Source organism: Bombina bombina, chromosome 1, assembly GCF_027579735.1.
Source record: "Bombina bombina isolate aBomBom1 chromosome 1, aBomBom1.pri, whole genome shotgun sequence".
In the NCBI taxonomy this organism is placed as follows: domain Eukaryota; kingdom Metazoa; phylum Chordata; class Amphibia; order Anura; family Bombinatoridae; genus Bombina; species Bombina bombina.
Window position 1 is genome coordinate 1,465,882,850 of NC_069499.1, and position 12,388 is coordinate 1,465,895,237.

At 36.8% G+C, this 12,388-nt stretch overlaps 1 protein-coding gene across 1 annotated transcript in view; it reads left to right on the forward strand.

Moving 5' to 3' along the window:
* Positions 1 to 12,388, forward strand: part of RPTOR (regulatory associated protein of MTOR complex 1) — a gene marked incomplete in the record, with an annotated part of 987,319 nt that overhangs the window by 860,329 nt on the left and 114,602 nt on the right. Inside the window, 2 exon segments of the mRNA XM_053706573.1 lie at positions 11,233 to 11,308; positions 11,467 to 11,568. Coding sequence (XP_053562548.1) covers positions 11,233 to 11,308; positions 11,467 to 11,568 — 178 coding nt within the window.

The following is a 12,388-nucleotide window of genomic DNA, read 5'->3' on the forward strand; positions in this document are numbered from 1 at the left end:
GTCTTAATTTGGTATTGAAGGCGTTACAGGCTCCTCCATTTGAGCCTATGCATTCTTTGGACATTAAACTTCTTTCTTGGAAAGTGTTGTTCCTTTTGGGTAACTCTTCTGCTAGAAGAGTTTCTGAGCTATCTGCTCTTTCTTGTGAATCTCCTTTTCTGATTTTTTCATCAGGATAAGGCAGTTTTGCGGACTTCATTTAAATTTTTACCTAAGGTTGGGAATTCTAACAACATTAGTAGAGAAATTGTTGTCCCTTCCTTGTGTCCTAATCCTAAGAATTCTTTGGAAAGATCCTTACATTCTTTGGATGTGGTGAGAGCTTTGAAATATTATGTTGAAGCTACTAAAGATTTCAGGAAGACTTCTAGTCTATTTGTTTTATTTTCTGGTCCTAGGAAAGGTCAGAAGGCTTCTGCTATTTCCTTGGCTTCTTGGCTTTTGATTCATTCAGCTTATTTGGAGTTGGGTCAGACCCCGCCTCAGAGAATTACAGCTGATTCTACTAGATCAGTCTCCACTTCGTGGGCTTTTAAGAATGAAGCTTCAGTTGATCAGATTTGCAATGCGGCAACTTGGTCCTCTTTGCATACATTTACTAAATTCTACCGTTTTGATGTATTTGCTTCTTCAGAAGCAGTCTTTGGTAGAAAAGTTCTTCAGGCAGCTGTTTCAGTTTGATTCTTCTGCTTATGTTTTAAGTTTTTCTTGTCATTAAAGAATAAACTTTTTTTTATTTTATCCCTCCCTCTCTAGTGACTCTTGCGTGGAGTTCTACATCTTGGGTTTTGATATCCCATACGTCACTAGCTCATGGACTCTTGCCTATTACATGAAAAAAAAAAACCATAATTTATGTAAGAATTTACCTGATAAATTAATTTCTTTCATATTGGCAAGTCCATGAGGCCCATCCTTTTTTATGGTGGTTATGATTTCTTGTATAAAGCACATTTATTTCCAAATTCCTTTGTTGATGCTTTTCATTCCTTTTTTATCACCCCACTACTTGGCTATTCATTAAACTGAATTGTGGGTGTGGTGAGGGGTGTATTTATAGGCATTTTGAGGTTTGGGAAACTTTGCCCCTCCTTGTAGGATTTTATATCCCATACGTCACTAGCTCATGGGCTCTTGCCAATATGAAAGAAATGAATTTATCAGATAAATTCTTACATAAATTATGTTTTATGTTTACACCTAACATCAACCCCGAGTCTAAACACCCCTAATCTTACACTTATGAACCCCTAATCTGCCGCTCCGGACATCGCCGACACCTACATTATTCTTATTAACCCCTAATCTGCTGCCCCCAACATTGCCGACACCTACATTATATTTATTAACCCCTAATCTGGCGCCCCCAACATCGCCGCCACTATCATAAACATATTAACCCTTAAACCGCCACACTCCCACATCGCAAACACTAGTTAAATATTAACCCTTAATCTGCCGCCCTCAATGTCGCCGCCACTATACTAAATTTATTAACCCCTAATCCTAAGTCTAACCCTAACACCCCCTAACTTAAATATAATTAAAATAAATCTAAATAAAACCTACTATCATTACCTAAATAATTCCTATTTAAAACTAAATACTTACCTGTAAAATAAACCCTAAGCTAGCTACAATATAACTTATAGTTACATTGTAGCTAGCTTAGGGTTTAATTTTATTTTACCACCACCCACACAACCAAACCCCCAAATAAAATCCTAAGTAAAAAAACCTAAGCTCCCCATTGCCCTGAAAAGGGCATTTGGATGGGCATTGCGCTTAAAAGGGCATTTAGCTCTATTGCTGCCCAAACCCTAACCTAAAAATAAAACCCACCCAATAAACCCTTAAAAAAACCTAACACTAACCCCTGAAGATCCACTTACAGTTTTGAAGAGCCGACATCCATCCTCAGCGAAGCCGGGAGAAGTCTTCATCCAAGCCAGCAGAAGTCGTCCTCCGGACAGGCAGAAGTCTTCATCCAGACGGCGCGGAGCGGGTCCATCTTCAAGACATCCGGCACGGAGCATCCTCTTCTTCCGACGACTAAAGACGAATGAAGGTTTCTTTAAAGGACGTCATCCAAGATGGCGTCCCTTGAATTCCAATTGGCTGATAGAATTCTATCAGCCAATCGGAATTAAAGGTTAAAAAATCCTATTGGCTGATGCAATTGAGCTTGCATTCTATTGGCTGTTCCAATCAGTTTTCTATCAGCCAATCAGAATTCTATCAGCCAATCGGAATTCAAGGGACGCCATCTTGGATGACGTCATTTAAAGGAACCTTCGTTCGTCTTTAGTCGTCGGAAGAGGAGGATGGATGAACGCTTCTGCCCTTCTGGAGGACCACTTCTGCCGGCTTGGATGAAGACTTCTCCCGGCTTCGTTGAGGACTTCTTGCTTCTTCGCTGCGGACTTTTCCTGGCTTCGTTGAGGACTTCTTGCCGCTTCGCTGAGGACTTCTCCCAACTTCATTGAGGATGGATCTTCAGCTGTGTTTGGAAAACACTGGAGGGACACGCCAATTTTGACATCTTTGGAATACAGAAGGAGGCTGACCTGAGACGATAAGTCTTTTGTGTTAATGTTGCACATATGCTGATTTTTAACTTTTATCTTGTGAGTGGCCATTTGTCGTGTGTGTTATATTAAAACTGTTATTACTCTGCATTTGAGTCTGCGCTCCTCTCTTCTCTAATTTCAGAGAAAAACGTATCTTCAGGCGTTATGGTTAGGTTTTTTTAAGGGTTTATTGGGTGGGTTTTATTTTTAGGTTAGGGTTTGGGCAGCAATAGAGCTAAATGCCCTTTTAAGGGCAATGCCCATCCAAATGCCCTTTTCAGGGCAATGGGGAGCTTAGATTTTTTTTAGTTAGGATTTTATTTGGGGGGTTTGGTTGTGTGGGTGGTGGGTTTTACTGTTGGGGGTTGTTTGTATTTTTTTTACAGGTAAAAGAGCTGATTTCTTTGGGGCAATGCCCTGCAAATGGCCCTTTTAAGGGCTATTGGTAGTTTAGTTTAGGCTAGGGGATTTTTTTTATTTTGGGGTGGCTTTTTTATTTTGATAGGGCTATTAGATTAGGTGTAATTAGTTTAAATATCTGATAATTTTTTTTATTTTGTGTAATTTAGTGTTAGTTTTTTTTGTAATTTAGGTAATTGTATTTAATTTATGTAATTTATTTAATTGTTGTGTAAGGTGTAACTCAGGTTAGGTTTTATTTTACAGGTAAATTTGTATTTATTTTAGCTAGGTAGTAAATAGTTACTTATTATTTTAACTATTAATAACTATTTAGTAACTATTCTATATATTAGTTATATTGTAGCTAGCTTAGGGTTTATTTTATAGCTAAGTATTTAGTTTTAAATAGGAATTATTTAGGTAATGATAGTAGGTTTTATTTAGATTTATTTTAATTATATTTAAGTTAGGGGGTGTTAGGGTTAGGCTTAGGTTTAGGGGTTAATACATTTAGTATAGTGGCGGCGACGTTGGGGGCGGCAGATTAGGGGTTAATAAATGTAGGTAGGTGGCGGCGATGTTAGGGACAGCAGATTAGGGGTTAATAATATTTAACGAGTGTTTACAATGTGGGAGTGCGGCTGTTTAGGAGTTAATATGTTATAGTGGCGGCAATGTCGGGAGCGGAAGATTAGGGGTTAATAATTTTATTTCAGTGGCGGCGATGCGGGAGGGCCTCGGTTTAGGTGTTAATAGGTATTTTATGGGTGTTAGTATACTTTTTAACACTTTAGTTATGAGTTTTATGCTACAGATTTGTAGCATAAAACTCATAACTACTGACTTTAGAATGCGTTACGAATCTTGCGGGATAGGCTGTACCGCTCACTTTTTGGCCTCCAAAAAAAAGCTTGTAATACCGGCGCTATGTAAGTCCCATTGAAAAAAGACTTTACAAAAATTGTGTAAGTTAATTTGCGGTACGGCCAAAAAAGTGTGCGGGACAGCTGTACCTACAAGACTCATAATAGCAGCGGTAGTGAAAAAGCAGCGTTATTATTATTATTATTATCATTTATTTGTATAGCGCCGCCAAATTCCATAGCGCTGCTTTTTTACTCATAAAGCAAAACTCGTAATCTAGCCGTAAGTGTTTAACTGCTGCACAAAGATTAAAAACATAGTCAAAGGCAGCAGTGCTAGTGCTGAGAAACTAGCTGAACAAATCTGATGAGCTAGTGGCAAGAGGCATAAATGTAGCCACTAATCAACAAACAACTCCCAATAGTGCATTGCTGCTCCTGCAGATATGTACATATGCTTTTGTTTTAACAAGGCATACCAAGGAGAAAAAAAATGTAATGATATTAATCTAAGTGAATTTAAAAGTGCCAATTTTAAATTTTGGCTTTTATGTCCCTTAAATTTTCAAAGTTAGCTCACAGGAAAAATGTGTAAAAAAATATATAAAATTAAAGGGACACTGAACCCAAATTTTTTCTTTTGTAATTCAGAAAGAGCATGCAATTTTAAGCAACTTTCTAATTTACTCCTATTATCAATTTTTCTTCGTTCTCTTGCTATCTTTATTTGAAAAAGAAGGCATCTAAGCTTTTTTTGGTTTCAGTACTCTGGACAGCACTTTTTTATTGGTGGATGAATTTATCCACCAATCAGCAAGGACAACCCAGGTTGTTCACCAAAAATGGGCCGGCATCTAAACTTACATTCTTCCATTTCAAATAAAGATACCAAGAGAATGAAGAAAATTTTATAATAGGAGTAAATTAGAAAATTGCTTAAAATTTCATGCTCAATCTGAATCATGAAAGAAATTTTTTGGGTACAGTGTCCCTTTAAATTGAGTTTTTAATTATGCATAATCAAAATTTTATTGGGGGAATTAAATTTTGAGTTTATTATTCTTTTAACATGCAGGCAAATTAGATAATCAGTCTGGATGTAAGATTTATGCAGCACTATACTTTTCTGTAGTAGCTGTGCATTCTGGGTAAACATAAGTAAATAAAGCCCAAACTGTCTCACCTTTAATTCTTTATCTTTATATATGGATCCCTTTATGCATATACAGTGCCGTTGGCAATGGCTTCAGCAACATAGCGTGTGTAAGAATACCAGAAAACCCCTTGCACTTGCATTTTTTACCATGTTATATTTATAAAACCTTAAATATTGCTGCATGTGCATAGGGACATTCCTGTATAACATGCATTATGGAACTAGAGTCACATTGTGATTTTCATTTGCATATCCTTAACAGAATTCCTAGCTGCTGCGAAAACTGTGCAGGATATTCTGTGAAAAGATCAGACTGTGTGTAATTAATAATGAATGCTTGTAAAAATGTATGAAAGAATTAAGCCCTACTCTACCAGGACTTTCAGAGAAAAACTTGCACAAAATACCGGAGATTTTTTTTTTTTTAGCATTTTTGCTATCAATCCATTTAAACAGAAATAGAACATTGTTGTTTTTTTTTATTTATTTACCTATCAAACCTATATATATATATTTTCAGTCAACCCACCGTATTGATCTAGGCCCATTTTCTCACTGAAATTATTTACATACTGCTTGTGCAATCAATTAAATGGTTGTAAAAGCTTCCCTGGGATCCTCTTTATTCAGAAATAGCAGACATATGTGGCTTTGCCATTGCTTTTTGGTATTTAGAAGGCCGCTAATTGCAGCTGTGCACCACACTTCTATTATTCCAGGCATTGAAGGGGTTAATTTTATCTTTAGTGTAGAGATTGCCCTCCCACTTGACACTTCCCACCCCCTGATCCCTCTCAAACAGCTCTCTTACCTCCCTCACCCCCCACTGGTCACCCCCATCTTAAGTACTGGCAGTTTGCCAATATAAAAATGTAAGACTGTTTTTTTTTTTTTAATATATATATATATAAAATTTTATTTTATTTTTCTGCAGGGTAGGATACCCCTGACCCTCCAACCTCCCTGATTCCTCTCAAACAGCTCTCTAACCCCCCCCCCTCTAACTAGTGCTGCCATCTTAGGTACTGGCAGCTAGTAACTTTTAAAAAAAATCCTGTAATTTGTATTTATTTCTGTAGTGTTATTGGTCCCACCACTTCCCCCACTCCTGTGATCTCCAGTTAGGGACCCCCCACATCCCCTTCCTCTCCCTTTATTTTTTTTATTTTCCTCCCTCCCCCTTCCGCTGGGCCCACCCGCCTCCCAGATTCCCTCCCACACCTCCTGCCGGCAACAGCAGCTGATCGCTACACACAGTGAGACAGACAGTGTCACTGTGTGTAACAATCCGATCGCGCTCTGGTAACATATGCGGGTAGATGACTGGAGCTCAGGAACTCGAGCTCTCTGCATAGCCAAGACTGCTGGAGCTTTCTGAAGCTCAGACGTGTGTGTGTGTGTGTGTATGTGTATATGTGTGTGTATATATATATATATATATATATATATATATATATATATATATATATATATATATGTATATGTGTATATATATATGTATATGTGTATATATATATATATATATATATATATATATATAAAATGTGTGTGTGTGTATATAAATATATATATATATAATATATAATTTATTTAGTATATATATAATATAATATATATATATATATATATATATATATATATATATATATACATTGTGCTGTACAATAGGCAACGTTCACCATGATTCTAAACAAGGAAAGCTTATATTTACTGGGCAAGTTATTTGCTCACCTAACTCATTATCACTTTCTTCGCGTTTATGCCACACACACAGCTACCTCGTCTTACTGGTTTATTGCCAGTTAGGTGCACCTCATTAGGGTGGGTGAATCACAGATTACAACTTCTTATATGTTGCTTTCTCTGGCAGCTTTACATATGTTATCATGGGTTCCCTAATGCTTTCTCTTTTTATGGATGTAGTTCAAAAACTAAAAGCTGAGAACTCTACATGATTACAGCTGGCAACTGTGCTTCTACCACTGTAGTGCACAGTATTGCAGGATGCTATATACTAAGGAGTTCAAGTGTATGTTTGGCAACTGGATATGCAACCTCTCATACTACATTTGTTTGTCCAGCGTGAATAACGTGCCAACTTTATAATTAAAGAGGCAAGAAACGCACATTTGTTTTCTTTGATGATTGAGAGAGAGCATAGGATTTTACAAAAGTTTCAGATTTAATTCTGTTATCAAATTTACTTTATTCTCCGGTGCATGTGTTTAGAACACTATATGACCAGGTTTGCAAGAATGCGTCTGTTACACTTTTGTCTGCTAGTGCTTAAAAAAATGTGCACGCTACCTACCCATGTACTCAGTTTAATAAAGAATACCAATTTGATAATAGAAGTAAACAGGAAATATTTTTTAAATAATATGTCCCTTACGATATAAGCATGCTCCTGAACCTGGTTAATGTGCTTTAATCTTAATGCATTAACACAAATACCAACAGTATATTTGATAATAGAAGTAAATTGGAAAGTTGTTTTTTTTTGTTTGTTTTTTATTTGCATGCTCTGTCTGAATCATGAAAGTTTAATTTTGACTTGCATATCCCTTTAAAAGGACAGTAAACACCTTGTAAGTAAAAGACATTTCTGTTGTCGTGCAGTAGAATATTATATCAGTCAAGTTTTAACTTTTTTAAAACAAATTAACATTGTGCTTGCTGCATTTGTTTTCCAAGAGCCAAGTTCCACCCACCATTTGCCTTATTTGGGGAAGCCAAGCTTGAGTCTGTAGATGGCATGTTTAGCTTGTTCATAATGTTAGTATAAAGTACATTGTAAGGGAAAGATATGTAGCAGGGTCAGCAGTGCGCCTTTCAAGGTCTGAAAATTAGAAAAAGCCTCTATTTTTAGAGCTAAATTACATGAATTAGAGGCAAAATAATTAATGGAAGTACACTTCAAAGTTGCCTTGCTATGTATAACTAAAAAAATTATTTTGAAATATCAAGTTGTTTACTGTCCATTTAAGATGCTCAGTGTTATAATGGAATACAAATTATACCTGATAAATTATAAGTCCATATTACACTGCCAATGCTGGCTCCATATGAGAAAAACATGAGGCTGTCAAATAAAAATAGTGAATTTAGTTCTGAAAACACGTTTGCTTATGAATCGTAATGAGACACAGAAAATTTAAATGTTGTGACCTTTCTGCACCTTTAACATCTAAACCCCAGTGGAACTAAAAGAGTACATCAAAACCAAAATAATTCACAAGCTATAAAAGGGTCTTCCTGAGGTTTCTGTCTATTGATTTTTTTTAAGCCATTGACGTAATAAATAGCTCAGTTTATACAAATCTCTTCTTTATTGGATTCTAAAACTAGGATTAAAGGGAAACTGAACCCAATTTTTTTCTGTTGTTATTCAGACAGAGCATGAAATTTTAAGCAACTTTCTAATTTACTCCTATTATCAAATTATCTTCATTCTCTTGGTATCTTTATTTGAAATGCAAGAATGTAAGTTTAGATGCCAGCCCATTTTTGGTGAACAACCTGGGTTGTTCTTGCTGATTGGTGGATAAGTTCATTCACCAATAAAAAAGTGCTGTCCAGAGTACTGAAAAAAAAAGCTTAGATGCCTTCTTTTTCAAATAAAGATAGCAAGAGAATGAAGTAAATTTGATAATAGGAGTAAATTAAAAAGGTTCTTAAAGGATTCCAAAACTTTGAATTTTTCGTTATTAATAAATTATCACAAACGTATCTACAGACCTCAACTATCAAAACGTACCCACTTTGACATTAAAACGAGTGTTAGAAGCAGAATAAAATGTTATATTACATTTTGGAAAAGACGTCATCAAAGCCAAACCCCTGTGTATAGTGCATTCAATGCAAAAATCAGTCTCCAATCACACTGCGATTTCGTGCATATCATCGCATCTTACCGGCGCATGTGCAATACAATACGGCATTCGCGCATGCGCAGATTGCCGCTTCGATTCCTCACTTACCAAAATCAAGCTACTTGAAGTATAGGATGACGTGTAAGAAAGATTGCGCATGCGCAGTACGGACGAAGTCAGACATCTTGATAACTCAGGTTATCGAGAATGATTTGTTCTTCAAAATTGATCTTATAATGGTGGGTTTGGAAATCAATAATTTTTTTAAGCGGAATATCGACAAAACGGTAATAATATGACACGCAAATCCAATTACAAATATAAAAAACAAATATGGATATAGAGATTTATGCTAACGTTTTTCCATCGTTTAGTGTCCCTTTAAAATTGCATGCTCTGAATCACAAAAGAAAAAATTTGGGTTCAGTGTCCCTTTAATTAACCCTTATAAAGCAAGACATACAGGTCACTCAAAACACCAAAAAATAATAATTTGTACGCCCAAAAGAAAAGAAAAAGGTTTGTTTGCTGCACTCTGTTCCAGTATACATCTGATTTTGCACACTTTTTTCCAAGTTGTTGGCACAGGCTGAGAAACGTGTCGCCTTTTAAGTTTCTTATAAAGATTTTAATGCAATTACACCTTGCCACAAAGATCCATTTTATTATTGAAAAATTATGAATGAGTACTTGTGTATCCTGCCACTTGCAGTATTTTGTACCCTGCTACCTGTGATCAGTCAGCTGGACGACTGGGAAATTCCAGCTTGCTATGAGAGCACCTGGAGGTGTTCTCTTTTTGTGAGTATTCTGTACACTATTTCATACCGCTTTGATACAGACTGTGCAAGCACAGGAAGTGCTATAGATAGATAAATAAATAATAAGCACAGAAAAAAGTCAGATGACCCCCAACTCCACTTGTGAACAGCTTTCAACACCAGAGAAGACATGGAGCTCTATTTATCAATCACTGGCAGACAGGGGCATACATATTTGCCCCTGTCCACCCGAGCTCTCCTCTTGTGGGCAGCAATCCGCTGCTAGAATTTAACATTGTATGCAAGTGCTTTGAGCTCACGTGCAACCCCTCCGACCAGGGAGATTTAAATTCTCCACCTAAGAGGTGGAGAAGAGGGTAGGGAAGCAGCGGTCTGATGATTGCTGCTTGATAAATCCTTACTGCAGGTTCTCTTGTGCAAACCTGCAGTTGAAAGGATGAGAAAGGCTTGATAAATCGAGCCCATGGTGCCTCTTCCACCACAAAAGATTCAGGTTACAAATAGAGAGACAAAAAGTTGAGCAGTCCTCAATAAAGTAGGTTAATTATTGCCTTTGGCTAATCTTCCTGAAAATCTGAATTGCAAAGCAATTCCAAATCTATCATATATAATAGTAACTCCACAGAGAATGGATCAATGGGGCAATTGAGGAGTGGACTTGTTGTCCATCAGCAATCATCCGTACGTTAGTTCTTCAGCTTATGTCCATCTCATTTGTTGATGGTGGCCAATGCTCTCAGATGTAGGAGTTCAAACTTGTATTTGTTTTGCCCAATATCACCGATACCTCAGCTGGAATGCAGAATCCAGAAGGAATAAGGAAAACTCAATGAAATAAATTCCTCTGGCCAAAGAGACCATGATATGGTACCCATTGCTTTGAAAACTGTTTTCAGACGTTCATGCTTCAACGGACTTGCTGTGCTTATAAACAATTAATGGAAAAATATGGTGTAGTTTGGATGTCAGATGCTTACACACTAGTGTTAACAGAAAACATAAGTAGACTCGGTAAAGTAAGGCTCATGTTTTTTTAAGGTGTTTGTAAAACATTTGGGCAATAGGAACTTTGGTGCTCTGTCAGGTTGCAGTATGTAATGTATTTCCTATTAGATATCCAGCAGCCAGCATTCTCAAAGTTTGAACAGAAATGCAGAATTGTTATTTCACAATAAAAATGTATAATGTTTTGAAGTGTATTCATCTTTTGTCTTTGTTCTCCACCCAAAGTGTACATTGTTTTGAACTTCTCTCACACGTATTAGCTAGGCATGTCAATAGAACTATAATTTAAATCCTATTTTTAAGAAAAACGTTTTTTTATCTTGACTCATAACTTACTTAGATCCCTTCTCTCTCTCTGGGATGGATGCAATGCTAGAATTTTACAAATGAAATAAGACAAAATATCATATTGAATATGAGTATAAAATATATAAAATTAAAATATCAGGGAAATTTACACATTTTGTGAGCCAATGGTCTTTTTACGTGTCTCTCTTCTCATTGTTAGTAGTTTAATTAGCTCTTTGTCTGCTCGTTACAGACACCCTCCACTTGTTCTTACCTCTATCTTACATCTTACAGGCAGGCATGGGATCTAGCAGTTGACATTTGCCTTTCTCAGTTGCCTACAATCATTGAAGAAGGCACAGCATTCCGGGTGAGCATAAAGCAGAAAAGTGTATGTATACGTTTTGGGGGTGATTTTGTATGTTTACAGTTATGAATAAGCAAGGGGAGTGTTAACTTGAATTGCTTTGCAAACTATAGCTCAGGTTTATGGAATTGCCTGCTTGTCTCTATGCTCTATCCACACAGCACAGCCCCTTTTTTGCTGAGCAGTTGACTGCATTCCAAGTCTGGCTGACCATGGGAGTGGAGAACAGAAATCCCCCGGAACAGCTACCGATTGTCCTGCAGGTAATAGAGAGCTCATTGCGCTTTTTTGTGTCCTTCCTGGTGCCACTTTGCTAGTGTTTCATATCCCTTTTATCTTATTCAAGCCATGTCTAAACAATCTCTTTAAATGTCTCTTTAGGAACTGTGACTTTCAAGTTTGTAAGATGTCCAAATGTTTCCCATTCCTGGGTTTCTTTTGTTTCAACCTAAAGAACTAATGCCTCTTTTATTGTGGTATTAGGTGTTCTTGGCCCTTTGTCACTTGCAGAGTTAGGGATTTTTAATTTATTTCTCTTGTTAAGTGTATCCAGTCCACGGATCATCCATTACTTGTGGGATATTCTCCTTCCCAACAGGAAGTTGCAAGAGGATCACCCACAGCAGAGCTGCTATATAGCTCCTCCCCTCACTGCCATACCCAGTCATTCTCTTGCAACTCTCAACTAAGATGGAGGTCGTAAGAGGACTGTGGTGTTTTATACTTAGTTTATTTCTTCAATCAAAAGTTTGTTATTTTTAAATGGTACCGGAGTGTACTGTTTATCTCAGGCAGTATTTAGAAGAAGAATCTGCCTGCGTTTTCTATGATCTTAGCAGAAGTAACTAAGATCCTTTGCTGTTCTCACATATTCTGAGGAGTGAGGTAACTTCAGAGGGGGAATAGCGTGCAGGTTTTCCTGTAATAAGGTATGTGCAGTTAAAATATTTTTCTAGGGATGGAATTTGCTAGAAAATGCTGCTGATACCGATGTAATGTAAGTAAAGCCTTAAATGCAGTGATAGCGACTGGTATCAGGCTTATTAATAGAGATACATACTCTTATAAAAGTGTATTTTAAAA